Below are 25,775 nucleotides of genomic sequence, written 5' to 3' on the forward strand. Positions count from 1 at the left end.
CACTAGACTGTGGGGGTAAATAAAAAATAGACATGAACGATTTATAATTCAAAATTAATTTCCCACCCCTGATGGAGAACATGTTAAACAGAGGTTCCATGTTCTGTACAGTGCAGCACTATTATACGAGAAAGATTGAATCAGGTTTTTGGATGAAGCCATACATTTCTGTGGAGCTGCTCTGAGAGCTCCCGGATGTGCTTCTGCAGCTTGGTAGAGCTGGCTTCCTCTTCTTTAATGCTCTCAAAATCTAAGGCCACCAACTGTAAAACAAAATAGAGGAAAAAACACAACTAAACTGTACTGTAAAGAGGCACTTATCATTACAGTAATTCTGCAAAAAGTTTGAATACCTGTGAAGCAAAGGCAACACACATATAACTGTTTTGAATTTCTTCTACAGTTAAAAAAATTTAAATAACTTGTTTGGATGAGTAATTATGTTTAAAGAGTAATTACAGAGCATATCGGTAATTTTAACTATTATGCAGAACAAATCAATTTCAATAAATTCTTGACAGAGGTGGTTAAAATGTGACATGTAAATGTGACTGCTATAGAAATACATTTTATAGAATAACAGTGTATCTAAACATTACAAATAGATTTTAAGCTACTTGTAGCATGAACGTTTTTTTAACTTGTACTTAGTGTTTGGTGGCGCCGTACCTCGTCAAAGAGATCACAGGCTCGGTAAGGTGGACCTCTCTCTGAAACAAAGCCAGCGAAAGCCATGCCATCCAAAACCTTGGTCAGAAAATCGTTCTCAATGAGGCCTCGCTGGCCCAAGAAGGCAGTCTGGAAAATGTCAGCATTAGAGGAGTTACAATTCAACACAGATGGCAGCAATGTAATCCTACTCAGAGAGATTTACTGCAGACTAAAAAACAACCACTGTGATCACAGGAGTTTTATTTGTGATCAAATATTTCTAAAGAAAAATCTCTGTAAGGGGTTTTTTATAGTTAGAAACATGGATAAGTTATTCAGCATGCACAAAAAGGGAAATAAATCTAGTTTCTATAAATAACTGCATGCAAATACTTTAATTTTCTTGTGTAATTATTTGTGCTTGTGGGTAGAGGAGATAAAACACTCCAATCATAGATTCCAGGCAGAGCCTTAGTTGATAATGTGATCCATGTGGGGTACTTTAAGGATGATGTGCTAATGAGTTACTACGGAGACACCACAGACACAAACAAACAACGGTACAGACACAAAACAAAAGTGTAAACTTAATACGTTTCATATGGCACCCTGCGAGGCTTTGCTCAGGTTTACGGTTCTTTATGCGACACTTGGATAAACAAAATGATACCATTGACGCAGAGTCATGGAACCCTGGTGACACATTTAAAACAATATGCATAACTCACACATGTGCACACAAGCATAAACATTATACTTCCCTGACAAGTTTATCGGTCAGGTTTATGTGTAAATCCACCTACATTACATTCTTGGCATATTAAAGGAACAATGTGTTTTAGCATCAGAAATTGCTCAACAACTTTATTTAAGGACGCATGTCGGGAATTTGGATTTTTACTAAATGTTGCCCCCGGGAATTCAGGGAGCAAATTTCTCACCTTGTGAAAGTGGATAACAGGCTCCGAATGAATGCGGATGAGCTGCAGGCAAGACCTGTAGCCCTGGAAGAGTTGTGCAAACAGCCTAAGAAAGACAGCCCTCACCTCTTTGTCCTGGCAGGCACACATACACACACACATCCAAAAGCATTACTCATCAATAAGTTATTCCACAAATGCAGTCTGATAACTTAATTATGCAAGAGACATGCTGTTTGTCTTTAAGGTAATGAGTTACTGTCAGTGCTCTCACTCCAACACTGACCTTTTTCTGATAAGAAACTATTTCTGAGAAGAAAAGCCTGCCCTCCTTCAGAGGGGATTAGGAGGCCGTCTGCCCTTAAAACAAGACCTTTTAAGAATCATGAAAATAGCCAGGTCATGATGAACCTTGCTTACCAGGAGTTTGAGGTTGGAGGGTGCCGTGCGCGGCGGAGGGAATGCATTGTCTGCAATCTCCAAGTCAGGGTGCAACACCTGAGACAAAAACATTAATATCAGCAGATGTTGTATTCATTTCCAGCTTCCTTTAAACAGCAGCATAAGTGGCTGGTTCTTCTTCTCAAAAACCCATGTCAAAGGATTTCACTATAAAAAAGAAGGGCCTAGACAAGAAAACACTGTAGGTTCTGTAGTAAAGATGTGTGAGCGTGAGGAAACATGTGCAAATGTTTACCAGGGACAGAGTAGACTGCGTTTGGTGCAAAAGAGGTTCTGGGAGCAAGGACAAATGGATGCACTCAGGAATCTTTATAGTTCCTCCATCCAGGTCAGCAATAATAACATCCGGCTGATCAACACATTCAAAAAAACAATAACAGATTAGATGGTTTGACTGAAGCACTAAGGTCAATTACAGATTACACTTAAGAAAGCGGAAGGCTTAATTAAAACTCTTGGATGAAAAACATAGCATGACTTATTAAAGATAAATAAATAAAATGCAGCTGAAGCCACATATTTACATACACCATACAAATACACATAGCCTTTACTGAGAAATATTAAAATCAGACTAATATTTTCCTGTTTTAACTAAATTGGGATTAAAAACAAATGTTCTATTTGCTACCAGCCAGAATACTGAGAAAAAAACAACATTATGTAGAAAAAGTGACACAATATCTCAAGAAATCAGTCACTAATGGGTCTTCCAAATAGATGATGACCCTAAGCATACCCTGTTTTGGAGTGAATATCAAAGCCCTGCTCTCAGTCCTATAGGAAATCTGTGGGCAGAGCTGAAAAGTTGTGTGTGAGCAAGGTGGCTCGGTTAGACCAGTTGTGTCAGCAGGAGCTTCTCTGAAAAGCTTCAAAATGTTTGACCAAAGTCATACAGTTATATACTGCAGTTGCTCAATAGAATAAGAACATATATGTAAACTTCTGGCTTTAATAAGGGTAATAAAAAAATTCTGCTGTGTAGAAAACATACTTTTTTGGTAATCCTAACTGATCTAAAACAGGAAAGGTTAATTTGAATTAATGAAAAAAATCCCTAAATATGAGCACTCACCAGATCCTGGATTTCATTCTGAAACATGGAGTGCACTCCAATGATGAAAGGTGTGGGTGAGCTCAACACTTCCAGCAGCCGTGAAGGTAGAATAGGGATGTATGGGTAACTGAATACAAAAAAAACAAAAAAACATTGACAATTATTATATGTTACATATCCAATTCTGTCAATCAAAACAGGTTAAAGTACAGAAAACAATTCCTGGCAATGCTGAAATTAATCTTGCATTATTAGAACAAAAAAATATAAGAAATCCCCACAGGCTTAAGTAATATAAAAGCTTAGGAAATGTTGCATTACCATAATTTCCGAGAAACCTGTGTTACATGGAGTAAAAGCCAGAAAGTTTTGAACATACATCATGTACTACTTCTCATGTCTAAACACTTTATCTTCTAATTCAACCCATAACCCCAAATTGCTCAATACCTGGATTGAGCAGCACTAATGTCATACACCTAAAAGGCATGTTTTGAAATATTAAATGTTGAGTCACTGTAAGTTTAGTCAGGTTTCAAACGTTGTTACTGGCAAACAGACCCTTATAGGTGCTTGCTAAACTAAAATTTAAATTTTCTAAAACTGAATGTACAAATAATAGCATAAATCCTAAGTCAAACGTGGATGTTAGAAGGATTGGTTTATGAACTGTGGGGTTTAAGGATGCATCACCAGCATTTTGAAACATCCATTAAAAGCCCTGAAAGCACTTTGAAATTACTAGGCAGCTAACAGTGCCTCCTGGCAACAGCCCTGGTTTTAGCCAAGTTACATGTTTACTCTCTATATTTAGTGTGTTTTCTCTCTTTTTTATATAACTTTTATTTTAGATTTAAACATATGCCATAAACAATTAGTGTTAGGCTGTAGTCTTGAATAACTTTCATGTGTCTGATACCCAGTTCACCATATACAAACTTTGCAGCTTTGCCTGTCAGGCCCGCAGTTAGATGACCGGCACCATCGGCAGCAGCATGGTTTCAGCAGCTTTCAAGTTTATCTGTCCAACGTTTCCACCGAACAAGCGTTTAAACTACGACCGTGTTCAAGCACCATGCAACAGGTGCTGCTCATGCTAGTAGCAACATGTCCAGCATTATGGTTGATCTAAGGAGAAGTCAGGCATTGTTTGCAAGGTAGAGTCATTTTGAAGCAAAAACTTTACTTACAGCTTCAAACAACCTCAGAGTTAAAAGTCAGTTGACTAAGCTTTAACCTCAGACTGCTAGAGGTTAATAAGGTGAATGGAAACAAGCATCCTGTGAAATGGTACAACCTCAATAGAAACAGATTTTAATAAAGTCTAGCATGGTTTTAACATCCTCATGTTGACCAGCAAATGGGAATCAAACTGGGGATGGCTGTGTGAGGACTGTAGCCTCTGCATATAATGTACCTGCTTTACCGCTGAGCCATGTGGTGACCCCATCATCAAAAACTTGTTAAAGAGATTAATTGGAAAGAATGTTGACAACTCAAAGAACCGAAGCAGAACTCATTTGACCTGGAACAGGTGCTGATGGTTGCTTACACCATCAAACCAAGCATAACCAAATTGAAAAGTAGTGTCATTTGCTAATTGATAAGATCAGTGAACAGGCTAACTACTACAGGCAATAAACTCTGGCCTATAGCTCAACATTTCTGCCCTGGTAAAAACAGAGTCCAACTGGCTTCAGGAACACAGGGTAATTTTGACTACCAATTTCTCATTCAATCTGATGGTTTCATAAGAGAACGGATGCAGCAAGCTCCATTGATAAAAGAACAAGGCTAAATGTACACTCAATGACCACTTTATTGGGTATACCTGTCAAAAGACAAAAGGAGGGTCCAACCCGGTACTAGCAAGGTGTACCTAAAAAAGTGGCCAGTGAGTGTATATAGATCCTGATAGCTGGCACTACAGAAAGAAACTAAATATATTTTTCAACTATATTCTGGAAATGGTGGGTGTTTTTAATAAACTAGAGTCATGGTGCTTTGGTAGGTCAGTGTTTGCTGTTTATTGTTTATCCACCCGTTTTATATTATTGTCAAAGTACATACATAAAAAAACACAAAGTTAATTGTAGTAATGATTTGATTATTTGCAAAATAGTCATAATGTTTCATAACAGGAAGACCGATGTATACATGAAGCAGTAAAGCGGTTATAACGAGCAAGGTTAATTATCGGTGAGACCGCAAGACATATGAGCCATAAAAGTCACAGTGTTAGTGGAAAGTCACATGATAATTTGCTCAGTCTGTGTGGCTACGTGCACACTCACCTGTATTTGAGAGGGAACATGAGGGCTTCCAGGGCTCGACACGCCTCTCCCAGCCTCTGGTAGCTGCTAGAATGGAACAAAACCTTGTGTTCTGTCAGAACCGCACAGAACAGGCTCAGAACATTTTGGATTCCTGAAAAGAAAAATGAAAAAAACCCAAAACTGATTAGGTATTTGCTGGAATCTGACTTACAGTGTATTCAGGGTCATTCTTCAAACACTCCTTTTTTGTGGAGGGTTTTTATTATTTTGTTTTATCTCAAAAACAGATTAAAACAAACACAATCAATTAAAAAGTTAAATGAATGTCTATCACAGCTTCAGTACAACTTTAAAATAAACAGTAAACAGCTGAATGTGTCTTGAAAGGCAAACCAAGTACAAAAAGGAAACAAATAGGAACACGTGAGGGTAACTGAAGATTCTAATGGCAGAAACTGACATGCAATGTTTGAAACCACTTTACTACAACAGAGTTAAAGGGCTCACAACTGTTTTTCTTTTATAATGGAGAGAGGAAAAGCCTGAACGTTGTGCTAAGTGCCTTTATTTCAGAAGCGAGCATGAGCCTCTTCCTGTTTCATTGGATCTCCGCTGAAAACCAAACTACCATAGTCATTTCCTTTGGATTCCTTTTCTGCTGCAAATTTATGTAAAGATAATAATACTGAGCAAAGAGAGCAAAATGAAATTAACTGCTAAATAAAATCTCTTCATTTGTATTTTTGTAAAACTATTGATTTGGTCTAGCTTTCTAATGAGTTACAACATGATTTAGTTTAGAGAAAGACATTTAATATGCTTGATTCCAGAAACTATAGAAATAATAGTTGGAATCACTGTCATTTCCCCACAACTATAGTAATTTTTTCAAAAGGACACAAAACCTTAAATCATTCAAAACCCAATTGAATTGTTTCCTCCAAAACACAAAGGAAATTACACACTCTGATACTGTATAAATAATATTTCAAATACCAGTGTGACAATCAGGATGATTTCTAAGTTTATAGTTCCTGTTATTGTTTCCTATCAAGCAACAGACAGACCCATTAATCACACGTTGGACTGATAAGAAGAGAGGAACCTTGGCACACATGTCTGCACTGCTGGGGGCACTGGGTCTGGACGTTGGACTGCCCGAGTGCAGCGCTTCAATGATAAACAGGAAACATGGGTCCCAACTAATTAACCAGATACAGTGGGACAAATTATGTAATGTTGATGGGACCGTCTTCTATCATGAAAATATTCAAAAGAAAACAAAAAGCTGAAGTTCAGGTTTGAAAATTGGGCCTAGAGTTCAGGTGTGCACTTATCTCATGGAAACAGTGAGGAATTTCCGAGCTGTAAATAAAGAAGTGACAGCAACAGGCCCTGGAGACAGAAGAAAAACAAAGGCAACAAACAAAAAAACAGCGGGGCTGTTGATGGCCCGTTTTGTCTTGACCCTGGGGAGGTTTACTTCCTGTGCAATGTGACATATTTAACACACATTCCTCTCTGGTGACTCTGTGACCTATGCACACAAAGAGCGATAATCCAAGCTGCATATTTACACAGCTATCCTAATATGGACATAAGGATGACCTAATTAGTGGAGATGAAACACTTTTTGTTTGTCTGTCTATGTATAATCTATTAATTGATAATTTCTCACTTATCTGACTATAACTAAAAATGTAAAAATAGGAGGCAAACAATCATTATTTGCTGCTAAGATTATGATTCCTAAAATATTAAGCATCAGCTATATATATCAAGCTTGACTTGATCTAAACAAATAAAAAAAATATTTGGGAAGAATTTTCCAGTGGTGGATTGCCTACAGAAATACTCCAAGAGCACAATGAATACTCGTCCACAAGGTCACAAAAGACCTAAAGTACTTCTCTTGCCAGGGTTAAGGTCCGTGTTCATCATTCAACAATAAGAAAGCGGGTAAAAATGGTCTTAAGGGAAGAGTTCCAGGACCAAAACCACAGACGTCTGTCTCCCATTTGCCTTTAATCTTCTCAATTATTGCTTTAGGTAAAATACTCAAACTTGGAAGGTTTGCATCCCATTATTTCTGGCATAAAACTAACAGCGGACTTAAACAAAATAACCACCTGGCAAACATGGTGGTGGTAGTGTGATGGTCTGGTCTGCTTTGGTGCTTCACAACCATAAAAACAGAACGTTGCCCTTTATATCAAAGATCTATTACCTTTTGTTTTTGAATCATATTCAAATTACCTTCCCAATCTTTGTTGTGATAACCTACGTAGTTTGATTATTTTTCAGGTTCCAGATTAAATTTGCACAAAAACTCATTTTTTTTTCCAATTTAAACAAAGCAACCAACTAGAACAGTTTAATTTCCTATTTAAAACAACCAAAGTGCAGTTTAACTATGTGGGAATCAAAATGAAAATTGTCCTTTTATATAAAATTAAATGATGTCAACCAGAATCTATGAAAATGGCCAACTTAAAAAAAAAAAAAACTTAAAAATGTGCATATTTGTAAAACATATGCTTGTATATTTAGTCATTAAATGTTTTTTTTATCCCTAAATGGTTTCTCACCCTGTATTGTGTTATCTTACTTAACATTTTCCAACATTGTACAACTACAGGTCACAAACCTAAAACTACATATAAGTACATAAACACTGCTACTTAGCTGGAAGGTTTAGGATTTTGTTTCTATTGACTTGGTCTAGCAAATAAATAATAACATTTGGGGACATCTTCAAAAATGAAGATGATGTTTTTCCAACTGTTCTGCATTGCCTTTTATTACCCTGAAAGTTAACTAAGCAAAATAAAAGCTGAGCAGATTTTCCACACATGTCTACTGGATGGTAAAATGAGCAAACATAACTACATAGCCCACTCTGCTGATGAAAGCAGGTTTATGAGGGCTGACCGGCCTGTGCCAGGATTTAATGTCAACATTGTTCTGTGTATCCAGGTTGGCTGCAAATGCATAACCTTAGCATAACCCCAATCAAAACTATCGTGCAAGTACCCCCCATGTGCATGTCCTTCATTCTGTCTAAACAACAAAAGGATGCTGTTAATGCACAGAGGAAATAGAGACTGTTCTGGTTTAAACCACATTCCCCTGATCAAATGGGGCCAACTTTCCATTACAGAACAAATTTTAGGTGAATTATATTTAATTTCACCCTGAGCTAGCAACTGCATGCTGCAAAAGTCAAATGAGCGTGGCTCTTCACGAATGAACTCAAACACAAAGTAATGCTCAATAGCTCAGAGTATGATTCATGCCAAGCCATGAAGGGCTGAGTGGAGATCTTACCCCTAAAAGCAGCTAAACATCAGGTATGAGTCACCACAGATAAGGCGTGTAATGCATTTAACAAACATGTATCGCCTGCCCAAATCCTGTAATTCCACACTATCAACGCATTGCAAAACCGATGCAATGTGAAACCTGAAGACTACTTCCAATTTGGATCATGTGTTCCTTCCAATTCATGCAAAATATGGTGAGACTGACGGGTCAAAGTGAAAACCACAAAACATCTCCTCAGCAACACTCGGTGCAGATATAACATAAGCTCTTAATGGCTCACTGCGAGTCTCTTGACTGTAAAAGTGCAAATTAAGTGATTAACAGAATAGAGTCAAGCTTCTAATGTGAATTAATGTAGTGCATTTTACACAGGGTAAGATGTGTTACAATGATTTTTAAAACAGCATTTATAACTAACATTATGTTATTCAGTCTAATTATGTCAACAAAAACTGTAAAGTAATTTTAAGTGGAAACTTAAGTGAATGTAACAACCTGCAAACAGAAAGGACATTTAGTAAAGCTACAAAGCCACAAAAATTAAACCTGCTACAAAAAGCCACAAATAATCACAATGTGTCTCAAGGTTACAAGCTTTCACAGCCTGAACCCACCCAGCTGCTGGAAGAGCAGGGCGACACTCTTAAATGTGACAGGTAAAGTGTCGTTCAGAGGCGTTTGGATGAGCTGCCGATCTCCTGCTCCCAGACTGAACAGTTTCTGCAAAGCAACACAAAGAGAAAAAATGTGTCAGAGAGATCTTGTGGTAAATTTCCACAGGCAACACACTCAATGTCAAGCTGGCAATCAGTAATTCAGATTTATGGTCAGGTGAACTGTTGGCTTTACATAATGAAAACATTACTTTGGTAGCTGTTTTGTCACGCCTGGACAAATCAACAGTTATTGCATGGTGGACCAAAAATAAGCCGTTACAGGTTCACATGAAACAAACAAATGCAAATATATATTAAAAGAGTCTCTGGAAAATTCCTAGCAGAAAATGTCTGAAACAACTCTTTATATATATACAGTACAGACCAAAAGTTTGGACACACCTTCTCCTTCAAAGAGTTTTCTTTATTTTCATGACTATGAATATTGTAGCTTCACACTGAAGGCATCAAAACTATGAATTAACACATGTGGAATTATATACTGAACAAAAAGTGTGAAACAATTGAAAATATGTCTTATATTCTAGGTTCTTCAAAGTAGCACCTTTTGCTTTGATTACTGCTCCGCACATTCTTGGCATTCTGTTGATGAGCTTCAAGAGGTAGTCACCTGAAATGGTTTTCACTTCACAGGTGTGCCCTGTCAGGTTTAATAAGTGGGATTTCATGCCTTATAAATGGGGTTGGGACCATCAGTTGTGTTGTGCAGGAGGTGGATACAGTACACAGCTGATAGTCCCACTGAATACACTGTTAGAATTTGTATTATGGCAAGAAAAAAGCAGCTAAGTAAAGAAAAACGAGTGGCCATCATTACTTTAAGAAATGAAGGTCAGTCATTCCGAACAATTGGGAAAACTTTGAAAGTGTCCCCAAGTACAGTCGCAAAAACCATCAAGCGTTACAAAGAAACTGGCTCACATGAGGACCGCCCCAGGGAAGGAAGACCAAGAGTCACCTCTGCTGCGGACGATAAGTTCATCCGAGTCACCAGCCTCAGAAATCCCAGGTTAACAGCAGCTCAGATTAGAGAACAAGTCAATGCCACACAGAGTTCTAGCAGCAGACACATCTCTAGAACAACTGTTAAGAGGAGACTGTGTGAATCAGGCCTTCATGGTAAAATAGCTGCTAGGAAACCACTGCTGAGGACAGGCAACAAGCAGAAGAGACTTGTTTGGGCTAAAGAACACAAGGAATGGACATTAGACCTGAGGAAATCTATGCTTTGGTCTGATGAGTCCAAGTTTGAGATCTTTGGTTCAAACCACTGTGTCTTTGTGCGGCGCAGAAGAGGTGAACGGAAGCATGGAGGAGGAGGTGTGATGGTGTGGGGGTGTTTGCTGGTGACACTGTTGGGGATTTATTCCAAATTGAAGGCATACTGAACTAGCATGGCTACCACAGCATCTTGTAGCGGCATACTATTCCATCTGGTTTGCGTTTAGTTGGACCATCATTTATTTTTCAACAGGACAATGACCCCAAACACACCTCCAGGCTGTGTAAGGCCTATTTGACCAAGAAAGAGAGTGATGGGGTGCTGCGCCAGATGACTTGGCCTCCACAGTCACCGGACCTGAACCCAATCGAGATGGTTTAGGGTGAGCTGGACCGCAGAGTGAAGGCAAAAGGGCCAACAAGTGCTAAGCATCTCTGGGAACTCCTTCAAGACTGTTGGAAAACCATTTCAGGTGACTACCTCTTGAAGCTCATCAACAGAATGCCAAGAGTGTGCGGCGCAGTAATCAAAGCAAAAGGTGGCTACTTTGAAGAACCTAGAATATAAGACATATTTTCAGTTGTTTCACACTTGTGAAGCCTGTGAAGTATAGGTGCTCAGAGTTCAGCTTCTGTAGCGATGTTAATGTGTTTTTTTAAAGACCAAAAGCCTCTAAAGCTTGGGTTTATTTCAAACTAGGTGTCAATCGATGGAACCGCCACACACTGGTCACTCCCGTCTAGAGTGTCATTTAAAACAGTCATGGTGGTTAAAGCATCTGCTTCAGTGACAAATTAGCTGGGTCAAAGAACAGAGGAGGTCTAAAGTTTGGGTGTACTCCGAGTTAGGTGACTATAAATAGAGGATTTCCCTGATCTGTACGGTTTAAAACCGAAGCCCAGGGAGATGCACGAGTGTCAGATGGTGTTGATAAAACAACAGACAAAAGACAAAGTTATTGAAATTCTTTTTTAAAGCTGCTAAAGGCTATGAAATTAAACATTTTTTCCTCTGAATACATTTTTAAGGAAACGTTTAACAAGAATATGGTCATTTGTTGATTCACAAACCTGATCGTATTGGTTTTGCTACTGCCTGTTTTAAAATCATTAATCTATGTAAATTAGGTTCATATCTAGATGTTACATATACTCTGGTTGTGTTAATATTTCAATTAACATTTAAAGTCAAACCAAACTCAAAACTCATTAGTTGTGATAAATCTGTGCTTCCAACACTCTTCATGACCTTTATTGTCTTGGGCATTTGTGTCAGGTGTAGGAATCTACTGCAGAGAATCCAACCGGCAGGCCAAATCCTGCTGTATATAGGGATGCAAAAAGTGAGCTTATAACACTTGGAATATATTATCCACCAATTATTGCATCCCAAATAATCCAGATGACATATTAAAGTTGAGCACACTAATACTGCAATCAGGATACATTGTGCAGCAATAATGCTCCATATTCAGGTGTTTGAGTACAAAAGTAAAAATAAACCTAAACAAAACTGCTTTTGATATTTGAAAAAAGAAAATTATTCAATTAAAAGAAAAATCATTTATGAAAAGAGGCACGGCGGTGGCGCAGGGGTGAAGACGCCCGACCCACGTATAGAGGCTTCAGTCCTGGACGCAGCCCGTGAGCTGGTCCGACTCCTGGTCCAGGCATATTTGCTGCAGGTCTTCCTCCTCTCTACACCCCTTTCTTGTCGACTAACTAAAAAGGAAATAACGGCCACTACTGCTGAAAAAACAAAATCTTTAAAAAAAGAGAAAAAAAAATTGATAGATTAATATAAAATAGCAATTAGTGGCAGAACTAGTTATCAGATATACCGACGGTGTTCGGGTGGTCTTGCTGACAGCCTAAACATTTTCTTTATACTTATCTATTACTTTGTAACTATTTGGAGAGTCGGTCTCTGAAATTTGACTTCTAAACCATGGAGACCATAAAACCTAACAATAACAGATCTTGATTTTAAAAGATAAATTTGTTTATACTCCAATCTTGACAGTTTCAAAGTCTCTCAGCCTTGTCCCCAGTACACAAATGCAATATGCTCTGCTTAACATAGTAGGGACAAAAAAAAAAAAAATCAACAATTCCAGGCATTGTCTGAACACGATGTTCCCGATTGCCTGCACGACAAACAAAAACCATACCTCAGACCTCATCTGCATGCCGTGACAGACAAGGACTAAGGGATAGATTGGTGGTCTGGAGTTCAGACCTATTTGTGATAAACACTCAAGTAGCAGAGCTGCATGGTGTTCTGCAGAAACAAGACGTACCTGAGATCCACCTGCAACGGGAACCTGGAATGTAAAGAGGTTGGCCACCAGGCTCTCCAAAGGGAAGTTCAGGCTGTCGATATACACAGTGTAGATCAGTCCCAAGCATCCCTGTAAGGAAAACGTGCATAGTAGTTTCATATACTGCATGCTATTCCTTTAATAAAATCAAAAGAAAATTGATTGCAGGACAATTTTGGACCGTTTTTATTAAGAGATAACGTAGCATGACAGACTTTCTGTGTAATTAAATTTTGTAAAATAAATAGGATAAGAGGCTCTTGATACTATGCCCACTTTACTCCAGTGCATGCTTACACCTAAACCAACTTGACCTGTGCAGCAGACAGTACAAAACAGATTCTTATGATCTCAGGATAACAAGATAAAACAACAATTTGACAAAAATTCCAGGAATGTCTTCTGAACAGACAAAACAATATTTTTAATCAAGATTTAATCACACAACGCGTTATTACCCGGAATATTTCAGGATAATCCAGTCTGGACACGAGAATGAGACTTTTTGGTGCAAACACTTGAGCTGGTTGGATCAGGCCACCCTCCTCTGGCTCCTCATCATCATCTCCATCTGCCTCCATACTTTTTGATCCCTGAAACATTTAAGGTAAGAAAACGTCAGAGGGGCTCCAAGCAGAGTCATAGACCTAGAACTCAACCGTGGAGCATGCCAGCGCCAGTAAGTAGCACTAAACTCCTGGTTTAGTTTAGGGATCCATTGAGTGCTTGAAGCTTATCACACAGTCCAGTACGTATCTGGCATGTATTACACAGCACGTGCGCATTCTTTAAGGAAAAATATTACTCACTGATCAAAGATGTTTTGAAGCTTAGACGTAAAATGGCCTATAATTTAGTTTCAAATAATTCACTTTTAAAGAGGTTACAAAGCACTCAAGTGTATCATAAATTAAGCTTGAAAAAGTTGTAAAAGATTTGTTGCAATGCAGCAGAGAATAAAACCTTTGTTTTATAATAGTTTTGGTCATAAATTAATGACTTAATGACAGATCACAGTTTGCTTTGGAAATTATCTTAACACTATGGACGCATGATAAATATAGCTTATAATTTTTCTAAAAATGAGGAATAATAAAAAACAAGAGCTAACACATGGTCAATGCATTTAATCTGGTTCTAGTTGTCTTTTTGTCACCCTGCTGGTGGCCTAATTAAAGCTCAGTGTTCATATTTCTAAATTAATGTTAAAATCTAAACTATTTCTCCAGAAAGTAAAAAGAGTGCTTAACCATCTTAGCACTGAGGGTTTAATGCACCTCAGTCAGACGTCGGTCACATTTCTCCATCATTCGCATAATTTGTTTTAATTATTAAACAAAACACATTCCTGCGTCGGCTGTCTGAACGTTCCTTGAGATCCACGAGAGCAGATAAGGATGTCAGTTCAGACAGTAAAGATTGTCAAAACACCCTCAAGTTTCAGGAGGATCTTCAGGGCTTTCAAATGTGAATTGGAATGTGTCTTTGTTTGCAGGAAAGTGAGGAGGTAAAACGTACATAATCTGATGAGACACAAGACACAAAAAAAAGTAAGGGAAAAAAAACAACAAAGATGTGGAGGTAAATTTAAAAGTGTAAAAGTTCATATTTCAAAGTACAGTTTTGATTTTCCACGAGCCTTGGTTAAAAGTCAGTTAGGCATGCATAAACATTTTGGCTACTGTCTTTACTTGAGTATAATCAAAACTGAAGAGAAGCAAAACGCTGAAACAACAAACACAAAAGTATATTTTGAAAACAGAAATGATCTTTTTTTGGGGTTTTTGTTCCACTTAACCCTACTGACTGCTCTTGCATACAGAACTACACACAGCCGGTCATTTTTTTAAATAATAAAACAGTATGATGAAGATTTTCTTAGAAAATAGGAAGTTTACTCAACCATGTGGCTCAGTGTCTAACTGACTGAATCTAAAAAAAGATTTTGAGGTTTTAGTTTGGAGTTTGCATTGCCTTCATCTGATGAATACTTTGTCTTTGTTGTTAAACGTGAGAAAACCGATGATAATTTGTTTTTGGTAAATCCTTTTTCTCCATTGTATGTGTAAAATACTTCAGCGGTTCCAATTCATAAGTGGCTTAACATACAACATGCAACAGTTGTAGCCCATGTCCTGGACATGCCTGTGCGCTCGTGCCCCTTTATCACACTTTTTCCTTCCGCTCAACTTTCCTGAACTTTCCTGGCTTATACCGTTGGTGAAGCGTGTTTACTGAGGTCTGCTCGAGAACTGACAGCTCAGCAGTCATAGCTGTGTAGGACATTACATTTACATGTCTGTTTTTTCTTAATGCTCGGGTTTAAAATTCAGACTTTCTGAGAAACTAAGCTTTGGCTTTTCATCAAATGTAATCTCCAGTTATAAAACCTAACAGAGATGAACACTTGAAATATATAATTTTCTACCTAATGAATTTTTATAATATGAGTTTCACTTTATGAACTGAATTACTGAAATAAATAAACTTTTCGATGACATTCTAATTTATTTAGAGACCCCCATATGTTATTTACAGGTCAACATCTTTTATGCCTGGTAAATATCAGGCATTTGATCAACTGATTTAAAAACAACTGCAGTAATTACCCACATAAGTTGCGTCGCTAAAGCAATTTAACCTTCAAATACAAATGTGAAATCTGATTTCAGAGTTTAAATTTTCTGGTAGTGGCAAGAAAAGCAAAATGTAAATGAATAATAGTGTAATCAAGGGCTTCATGTTATACCGACAATGCATTGCCACCACATATTCAGTGTGTACAACATCAAGATCACAAACAACTCTTTAGAATACAATATTTGATAGCTACTATATTCCAAGGGTGAGATCAGGCATTGCTCTGTCTAATATCGTGCAGTACAAGTCTAATCTACAACATGTTTTCATCTATACCAGATTGGCTTCACAATACAGTGATGAGCAATGTGAGATAAGTCTGTAGATTAGCCCATTTGTAAAGATTTTTGAGAAAAGCAAACAACTGGTCTCATTTTGGTAAATTTTCTCCTTTAAAGCACCACATTACAGTAAACCTTTTCTGCTCTGATGCTTTTGATTAGAATCAGAAAATGTGAAAATTCAGGTCTATTCTTTTTTACCACAAGCAGAGGTAAAATAATGTGGAAATACTAAAGAACTTGTTTTGAAAAATTCCACAAAACTGACTCAGTTGCATTTGTCTGAAGTGGATGCAATTTTCCAGCACGACCCCCCTTTCAGATTTAACATGAAACGTTTGGCGGATCTAACTGGAATGTGATTGACGACTGCCGTCCACATGTGAAAGGATGTGAAGTCACCGTGGGCAGGGGGACAGGCGCCTCTAAGGCCTCCTACAAAGGGCCTTCAACACAGTGAAACAATTACCTCGGTATTTTCTGGGCCTTTGGTAGAAACACAGATTAACAAGTTAATTCTTGAGTATAAAACGTTCTCCTCCAAACATATGTGTTGTAATCAATAATTAATGAGACCTCTGAACATTTATGCTGTGACTGCTAATCCACAGTCAAACCCAATGTTGTGTGCATGTGTAAACAAATGAACAGTGCTGGAAGGAGCACGCGTCCATCTTCTCTCTTTGCGAGAGAATCCCTCGGCCAAGTCAAAATTTATTAGACGGGATCCAAGCAGGCTTTTGTTTCCAAATAATGCCTGAAATCCTGTAAGACATCACACATGCGACAGGTCTTCCTCAATGCCAAAAAAGCTCTGAAATGGTTCCAAATAAACAAAATAAATAAGGCTGAAATTGCTACCAGAGTAAGTACCATTGGACTGCCCAACTGTGATAGCCTTAAGGGTTCCTGACAGACATGCAAGCAAACCAAGGCCTGCTGTTCAACACTCTATGTCTGTGTTCTTGTCTTTAGTGAAAACGTCTTTACACCAATGCATTACAAGCAGTGTGGGAGTCAGGGTTGTAAGTCTTACCTGTAGATTCACTTCAGCCTCGTAGAAAGTGAGGCAGGAGCAGTAGTGTCGGTCTGAATCAATGTCTGTCAGTACAACGGTGAAGAAGGTGGGTGCTTTCCTTTCTCGAGACAGCCTCCAACCTCCAGGCTGGCAGAACTGTAAGGAGATTCAGGAAAACATCACTTTAAAACATGATGGACTATGGTCAGCTATAGCACCCTCCACAATCATGCCATACCTGGTAAATATGTGTAAAAGACATAAAATAAATGCAGTAGCAAAATCTCACACTGTAAAATTTAGAAGTTAATTTGGGTACATTTTTTAAGGAGGAAAAGAAATGTATTAGCAATGGGATAGCACTTAATATTCTCCTTTAACATTTCATTACATTAAATCCACATATTTCCTAGTTCTGGCTCCTCACAAAATGCTCTCCTTCAGCTCAATCTCTGTAGGATTTAGGTCTGGCAACTGAGATGTCCATGGAAGATGGTGGATTTTGTGTCTGGTGAACCATTTCTGTGTTACTTCAATCATTTGTTCAGGGTAATTATTTTGAAGGATACAGCAAAGAGCCACTTTTTATGTTTGTTGCAGAGGACACCAGATTTTGGCCCAAGTGGTTGGTGGCTCTGTCTCACCTCATATTTATACCCAAAGAAACGAGCTCATCCCACAATTGTGAAAATGCTCCCAGGGAAAACATTCAAAGCATAAATGTAAGGGGCATCAGCAAATTACTTCGTAACGTCATGGCTACACCTAACGACTCTATAAAAAGCACAGACAGGACATCCTGTTCCAGTGCAGCAATTTAATCTACTGGTCAAGCCATGGAGCAGGAAGTAGCATGACTAAAATGTATTTTACTTGAAAATCATCAGCGAAGCCGTATGACAGTGCATTTGAGTTCAGACTGATAGAAAAGTACCAAGGAACTTAGAAACATAGCCGTCACTGTGTGCAAAGTGCATTAAAATAGTGGTAGATGTAAGACCCTTACAAAGCATTCTTGTATCTTACAGCCAGAACACCAATGCTTTTATTATTATTGGTACTGAAAACAAGTTAGTAAAGTTTAACCTTTGTGTTTGTAAGTGAAATATATTCATTATATTATATTCGTCTGGGTTAAAGACTGAAACTCACAGAGTGGCAAAACAGCTGAGTAAAGCAGACATGACTAAGGATTTCCCAACAATACGTCTTTTTTTCCCCAAAATCTTGCTGAAATAGTGCACTATTTATATTTTCAAACACATTGTGTGCTGAGAATTGAAAAATTGCAAAAATTCGCTAAAGCAGTTGCCAGAAGTGAGCAAATTCTAAAACCATTTGGGCAAATCTGAAATGATGTAATAAAACACATCTTTAAAAGGATTAAAGTCTCAAAGCGGCAGAATGAGTCATTTACAAAGCTGACACAAAACATCTGCACTTTGACAAAAAAAAAAACAAAGTTTTAGTGGTACAGTGTTTAGGTAGACATGTATAGTTATAGATCATTGCCTCTGATGCAATAACTATTTATTATTGCACTCTCAAAATGGGAGTGGCACAAAAGAAGGGGCAAAACACTAAAGGTAGGCAGGTCAGAGAGTTAAGTGTGTCTGGTTTTTCCCTGTTTTTGCTGGAGGCTCAGTTGGCTCTAAAAAATGTTGTTTAGACTGCTCCTTTGGTCTAACAGAGGGGAGGTGGAGAGATGACAGGCTGAAAGAAGGGGTGGAAAGATCAAAACAGATGGAATAATGGGTAACTGCATGTGTACGGTACTGTGGTTAAAAAACAAGAGCAGAGGAGATGGACAAAGGAGTCAGAGAGGATAAGAAGCACAGGAAAAGGGAGATTGTGAGCAGACATGAGGAAAGAAGGAGAGAGGGAGGTATTTGGCTTGCTCCATACGGAGCTTTGGACCAGGATGCCACCATCTTCCAGTAGATACAATAGCCCACAGGAAATATGCTGAAAACTGCATTGTGGTGAGCTGTGCGCAAGTGCATCTGTGTGTGTGTGCACTGTGGCGAGACAGGATCCAAGGACAAGTGCGGAAAACTGTGCTCATCCTAAAGTATTCCAGCTATGCCATTCATTGTTGTCATGAAGGAGATAAACACATTTGGGACTGCATAGCACAGAAGATCAGAAGAGATACATTATATATCCTGTGTGTGTGTGTATTAATAGAGCTACAGTCCATTACATGTGTAAAAAGTGACTTAATCTATTAGACAATGTCAGTTCACAGAGTCACAATGTTGAAAATAATTTAAATAAATTGATTTGAATTACACCGCAATAAGTTGGGCAAAATCAGATTTATTATTTTTGTAGCGCCGATTTATACACACATCATGGTTCGGGACATAGAGTACAGACCAAAAGTTTGGACACACCTTCTCATTCAAAGAGTTTTCTTTATTTTCATGACTATGAATATTGTAGCTTCACACTGAAGGCATCAAAACTATGAATTAACACATGTGGAATTATATACTGAACAAAAAAGTGTGAAACAACTGAAAATATGTCTTATATTCTAGGTTCTTCAAAGTAGCCACCTTTTGCTTTGATTACTGCTCCGCACACTCTTGGCATTCTGTTGATGAGCTTCAAGAGGTAGTCACCTGAAATGGTTTTCCAACAGTCTTGAAGGAGTTCCCAGAGATGCTTAACACTTGTTGGCCCTTTTGCCTTCACTCTGCGGTCCAGCTCACCCCAAACCATCTCCATTGGGTTCAGGTCCAGTGACTGTGGAGGCCAGGTCATCTGGCGCAGCCTGTCCTCAGCAGTGGTTTCCTAGCAGCTATTTTATCATGAAGGCCTGATTCACACAGTCTCCTCTTCACAGTTGTTCTAGAGATGTGTCTGCTGCTAGAACTCTGTGTGGCATTGACTTGTTCTCTAATCTGAGCTGCTGTTAACCTGGGATTTCTGAGGCTGGTGACTCGGATGAACTTATCGTCCGCAGCAGAGGTGACTCTTGGTCTTCCTTCCCTGGGGCGGTCCTCATGTGAGCCAGTTTCTTTGTAACGCTTGATGGTTTTTGCGACTGTACTTGGGGACACTTTCAAAGTTTTCCACATTGTTCGGAATGACTGACCTTCATTTCTTAAAGTAATGATGGCCACTCGTTTTTCTTTACTTAGCTGCTTTATTCTTGCCATAATACAAATTCTAACAGTGTATTCAGTGGGACTATCAGCTGTGTACTGTATCCACCTCCTGCACAACACAACGGATGGTCCCAACCCCATTTATAAGGCATGAAATCCCACTTATTAAACCTGACAGGGCACACCTGTGAAGTGAAAACCATTTCAGGTGACTACCTCTTGAAGCTCATCAACAGAATGCCAAGAGTGTGCGGAGAAGTAATCAAAGCAAAAGGTGGCTACTTTGAAGAACCTAGAATATAAGACTTATTTTCAGTTGTTTCACTCTTTTTTGTTCAGTATATAATTCCACATGTGTTAATTCATAGTTTTGATGCCTTCAGTGTGAAGCTACAATATTCATAGTCATGAAAATAAAGAAAACTCTTTGAATGAGATGGCGTGTCCAAACCTTTGGTCTTTACTGTATACTTTGACGTTTAACTGGAACAATCTTTAATTCCTTCATTTTCAGTTGGATATAAAATGACTACATCTATTAAAAATAACCTAAAGCACATTTTTTCTTCTGTGTGTTGTCGGAAAATTAGGAATTGCCGGTCAGACCACAAAGAGAACTGAAAATCAGTAGCACATTGTGAAAACTCTAATCGGTACATCTCTTGTTTAATAACTATCAGATTAAGGGTCAAGGACACATGCTTTGATGCACAAATAGGGAGAACCTTGTAATCCCTGCATTTTCTGCTTTTTTTAAAAGTAGCACCTAATGAAAATCATTAGTCAGTATCGGCCAGAAAAAGCCTGACTGGTGAATCTTTACATTTTTAAACTTTTGTAAAACTCAAAACCTTTTCATTAGTGCTTGATCGCTACACACAAAAAGTCTGGCAGATTAAAAAAAAAAACACTGAACTTTATGAAACTCTCAGGGACCAGTGTACCACAAACTTACAAACAAAACTGTACCAAGCCTATAACACTATATATACACACAAAATAGCGCTATGCTTTATGTTATAGCTGAATTTAATAAAGGTTTGACAGTGGGAACCCTTTCTTTTTTATTCATTCACACAATACATTCATAAGTACAGGATAAATGCCAAATGTGTAACATTGTGCGGTTTCACAAAAGTAAACTAATCAAAGACATTTGTGAAAATGTTACCAGGCAAAACAGCACTGGAAAAACACTAGCAGAAGCCTTGCCCTTTGAGTGACAGGGCTACAGTCAATGGAGACACTACACAGGGCCGGTGGAACAACTAATAAAAGCACCATCGGCTACGTTGTACATTGATCTATAACATTGCAAAGCCATCCACCGCTGTGTAGCGCATACAAAGGTCAATGCATAGGAAAGCTGGCCTTTGAACATTGCATGCCCACACGTAGAAACCCACACATGGTGCAGAGAGAAAGGGCATCTCTTGTTCCCAAATTAGACCCTAATCAAATGACATAGGAACTCTGGGACACACTCACCGATGTCAAAGAAGACGAAACCGCTGCCCTCAAGCTAAACTCTCTGCATTATGTGCTGCTGCTCGGCCTGACAGATTTGCAACTGTGCAATTCAGAAACTCAGACTGTAGCATTTAATATGTAGAAAGAATGGCTAAACATAAGCATGAGCAGTAACAATAAAAAGGAAAATAAGGCAACAGGGAGCTGTTGTGTGAGGATAAGGTGACATTCTTATGCTAAGACTAGACATTAATGCCTGCTCAAGCCGGTGCAGGCTGGATATTACTAGAGCAGCAGCAACAACTAAAGGTGATTCAGGACAAAAGACCGAGAGGCAACACCATCTTGCATCTCTAGTGTTGCCTTCTTTGCTCTACAAACCAACATGCTGTAACTGTGAAAAAACAAACAGACGGAGGATTGAAAAGCCTCTCAAGGGTTGCCGTTACTACAAATGAGCTCAAACCCACAGATCTTTCGAACAGGGTTGTCAGTTGAGTTACAAATCAGGGGGAAAAAGCCACAAAAGTCTTTGCATGTTTTCTTTCTCCTCACATTTGACTATCCCAGAGTATCCTCTGCAGCATTAATGACCTAAACTCTATTAAAGAAAAAAAAGGTCCTACAACAAGCCTTTTAGTATTTTATTTGCATGAGCCAGTGAGAGATCGTCACTAGGATAACCTAAAAATATCATATCATCATCATCATCATATCTATTTAGTAGGGCTGCAACTAATGATTATTGTGCTAACCAATTAATCTGTTGATTATTTTTTCGATTAACCGATTAATGCTTGATGGGAGATTGTAGGAGTATGCAACAGTACCAACAGTCCCAAAAAACAGCTAAGGGAGGGGGAAGCATACAGCTGGACAAAATTTTGGAGCTTTTTCCAGAATCTCCTTAAAAAGACTTTGAACTGTAGGAATGCTTTGACAGAAAATTTAAGTTGGTTTAAAACTGTATCATTTCAAAACCTTTGTATACAAGCAACTGGCTGATGTCAAGAATACAAAAAGCACACTTAAAAAAAATAAATAAAAGATGCTTGAACAGTACAAACATAAAAACGCACCATGTAATCTCAAATATAAAAGCAAGCTAAAGCTAAAACAAAGGATAATACCATGATTCTCCTCCCTCCTGCTTGTTCTTTCCTCATTCATATAGAAAAGGTTCTGGCAGGAAGACAACACAATGACGGAAAGCGCAGTGCAAGGTGTCAGGGGTGCGAGAGGGACTTGGAGGGAGTGAAAAGGTCAATGGTGTGCTGCCTGGCTGGTGCTCTGAGTTTATCTACTCTGCAGGATGAGCAGCGGACAAAACAAGCAGACTTTTCTACTCCAGCCATGTGGTTTGGTGCACAAGCATGCGCGCGCTTGCTTCCCTCAACATTTGCTTCTTCAGTCAAGGTCAGCATGATGATTACAAGAAACCAAACTGTCAACAACATGACCATAATAACACTGCTATTCAAATACTATTCAGTGGCTGCAGAGGTTTCCTCCGCTGCTCCACAGCTTTGGATTTATTGCATAAAAGCTCAGAAGTGCTGCTTCCAAAGCTCGGCTTCGCGACTGTCGCCAACACTTTTGAGGATTTTTGTGGCAATGCTATGCAACACTCAGCACATATGGTTCAGTTTAGGGTTATTTTTAGAAGACTGCGATCAAGGACAATCAATGTAAAAAATTTTTATGTAGTCCAGCAGTATAAAGCCATCTACACAATTTTCAGCATCATATGTACCTTATGATGTACCTTATGTGTAGGAAATGCAACACCAGAGAAAGAACCTACTACATAAAAGGCTAATTTCTTAGTGATACAGTCCACCAATAAACTCATCTGGAAAGGTTTGCCTTAACTGCCTTTAACCCTGCTCACAAACATACCTTAAAGAGATTTTGTTCACTTCATGGCAAGTACTTTATCCTAAATACAAAGCATAAACTAAAAACATGCAGCAACTTTACCGCATTAAACTTCTAGACAAAGGGAAATAAAATGAATCCTTCAGGGGATTCGGCATTTATCTGCTGAAATAAATCGCAGTTAAACTGATCCATTCTATCTAAAAACCATGCGGGGGGTCTCAGCCTTTAAACGCACTGCAGTATTTCATTGTCCTTTTTAAAGTAGGGTAATACAACAACACATCATCCAAACATAAATGAGTTGAATAATAGTTTAAGGAAAAATCTTTTGTGAAATAGCAGAAAATTCCTTTTAGTAATCCAAGGAAAGTCCTGAAATTTTCCCAAATGGATTATTTATGGGTTTGAATGGCAGGATTGATATCAAAACCAAAACGGTTTTAAATGCATTACTGCACAATAAAATCTACTAATGCTGGGAAGACTTTCAAAACTGATGCAACAGAACAGATGAAAGATAAATAAAAAAGTGTGACATGGTGAGCCATGGATTCAGAGACCTTTTTTATTACAACATGAATTACCATCAGACACTTTATCAACATCTAATGGATCCTGCTCTGGGTGCTGCTCATATTGAGCTCTTGCACCTTTTGTTCTTTCGGTACCTGAAGAGGGAGCAGAGTCGGTAGGAGCCATCATCCATGCATTGTTTCCTAGCAACCATGCATTAATTTGTAAACACCATAAGGACAGTTAATACCTGCTTTGGAAACTGTTTAACTAAGTTTTTAATAATCTACTTTAATAACTGTATTTTCCACTGACTAGATGCTTTCAGAGACTCATTTGTATAAAGTCCCAGGTAGTGGACAAGGTATTTTATTGTAAAGGTAAAAAGGCAGCTCTAGTTAATTATTTTCCAACTAGAGCTGCACAATTTATTTAATTGCACTCACCATCGCAATATCAATGTTTGCAATAAATCACAAAGAACTGCTTAAATGCAATGTTTGGTTGGATGACATATCATCTCCCCTAAATTCACACTTTGCAACCACATAATATTTGGGGCCAGTTAGATGTTCGCCAACTACCTTTGATGCACACCACATGTATATTTTACTGGAAGGGACGCTAAAGCTCACAGAAAATGGTGGGGAACTTGTAAAGGTGAAAAGGAAGGAAGAGAGTCATGGAAATGTAACCCATATCGTAGCCATGGCAATATTCAACAATAGTATCACAGTTACATATTTTCTTAATATCATGCAGCCCTACTAATGTAACTGTGAGAGTGCCGAATGTAAACAGACATGATCAGACTGTAATAACGTCTTCCGATTCTGACATTTTTGACAGTTATGCTGAAAATCGCCATCATTTCTTTGGTGTATGGTTTAAACTTGAGACTAAAACACAAACATTTAAAAGAAATGATGATGTGGACTTCAAGTGTATGTGGTCCTTGTAGTATTGGTTTTAAATCAGTTTAGTTAAAGTAAATAAGTACAATAAAAAAGGTTTGATGCTAATATTTTATTTACACAAAGTTTGGTTCTGCTAGATTTCATTTGCTCTAACAATGACGCAACGCCTCCCCAAAGCCTTCTACAGGGTCACATCTGGCTTTCACACCTTGACAGGCTGCAGATGTGCATTTGACCTTCAAGAACCGTGGTCTTTGTTGAAGATACCATAACAGGTAAATGAGCTGTACTTATAAAGCACTGTAAAAAAAAAATAATAATAAAAATAAAACACAGCCAGAAGCGCCTGGAGGTTTCATTCTGCCTTAAAACTCAGCGTGTCCCCTGGTCAACATCTGTGGGCAGCTGGGAGTGTTTATTAATGTTTTTTCCAGAAAGAACAAACACGGGTTGTTTTTAGGATTTCAATATTTAACAAAGACTGTGTTTTTTGACATTCACACTAATGTGATTTCACATAAACTGATAAATAAACAGGAACATGTTTTGTTTCTAATTGTGTCTGTTATTTTGTTTTGTCTACAATGAGCAAGCACAAAACATCAAACCACATTTCATGGAGTGATGCATGAAAGAGCAGGGTAAACAGCTTTGTCCTAACGTTGTATTTCAGTACAATGGCTGTCATGTGTAAGGCTGCTCAGCCCTTTAGAGCACAGTAAGATAATAGCTGCAGAACAGGTGCTTCCTCCACCACTTTCTGGGGATTCTGGCCACGTTACAGAGCTCACTACAGCTCTCGGTCTCACTTATGCCTTTAATAAACTCTGTTTAAACCGCAACAGGTTTGATTCCTTCTGTTGAAACTCACTAATCTAGTGTGAAAAGTAAAGATGAATCTGAATAGAACAGGAACAAACAGAATAGTCTAATTAGCTTTAGACTAGATGAGCTGAGTCTTACACAGATCATTTGCTAAAAAGGTTGAATTAGGCCTATAACTTTTATATACATTGCTCAAAAAAATAAA

General features: G+C 38.3%; 1 protein-coding gene across 1 annotated transcript in view; it reads right to left on the reverse strand.

The window, feature by feature from the left end:
• The window catches only part of sbf2 (SET binding factor 2), a 128,516-nt gene that overhangs the window by 58,912 nt on the left and 43,829 nt on the right, over positions 1-25,775 (reverse strand). The window contains exons 3-13 of the mRNA XM_047363043.1: positions 16,867-17,004; positions 13,368-13,502; positions 12,889-12,999; positions 9,305-9,410; positions 5,385-5,517; positions 3,109-3,217; positions 2,269-2,382; positions 1,992-2,069; positions 1,593-1,706; positions 670-798; positions 165-263 (exon numbers count right to left, since the gene is read on the reverse strand). Of these exons, the coding sequence (XP_047218999.1) occupies positions 165-263; positions 670-798; positions 1,593-1,706; positions 1,992-2,069; positions 2,269-2,382; positions 3,109-3,217; positions 5,385-5,517; positions 9,305-9,410; positions 12,889-12,999; positions 13,368-13,502; positions 16,867-17,004 (1,266 nt within the window). The remainder of the gene's footprint in view (positions 1-164; positions 264-669; positions 799-1,592; positions 1,707-1,991; positions 2,070-2,268; positions 2,383-3,108; positions 3,218-5,384; positions 5,518-9,304; positions 9,411-12,888; positions 13,000-13,367; positions 13,503-16,866; positions 17,005-25,775) is intronic.

Source organism: Girardinichthys multiradiatus, chromosome 4, assembly GCF_021462225.1.
Source record: "Girardinichthys multiradiatus isolate DD_20200921_A chromosome 4, DD_fGirMul_XY1, whole genome shotgun sequence".
NCBI classification, from domain to species: Eukaryota; Metazoa; Chordata; class Actinopteri; order Cyprinodontiformes; family Goodeidae; genus Girardinichthys; species Girardinichthys multiradiatus.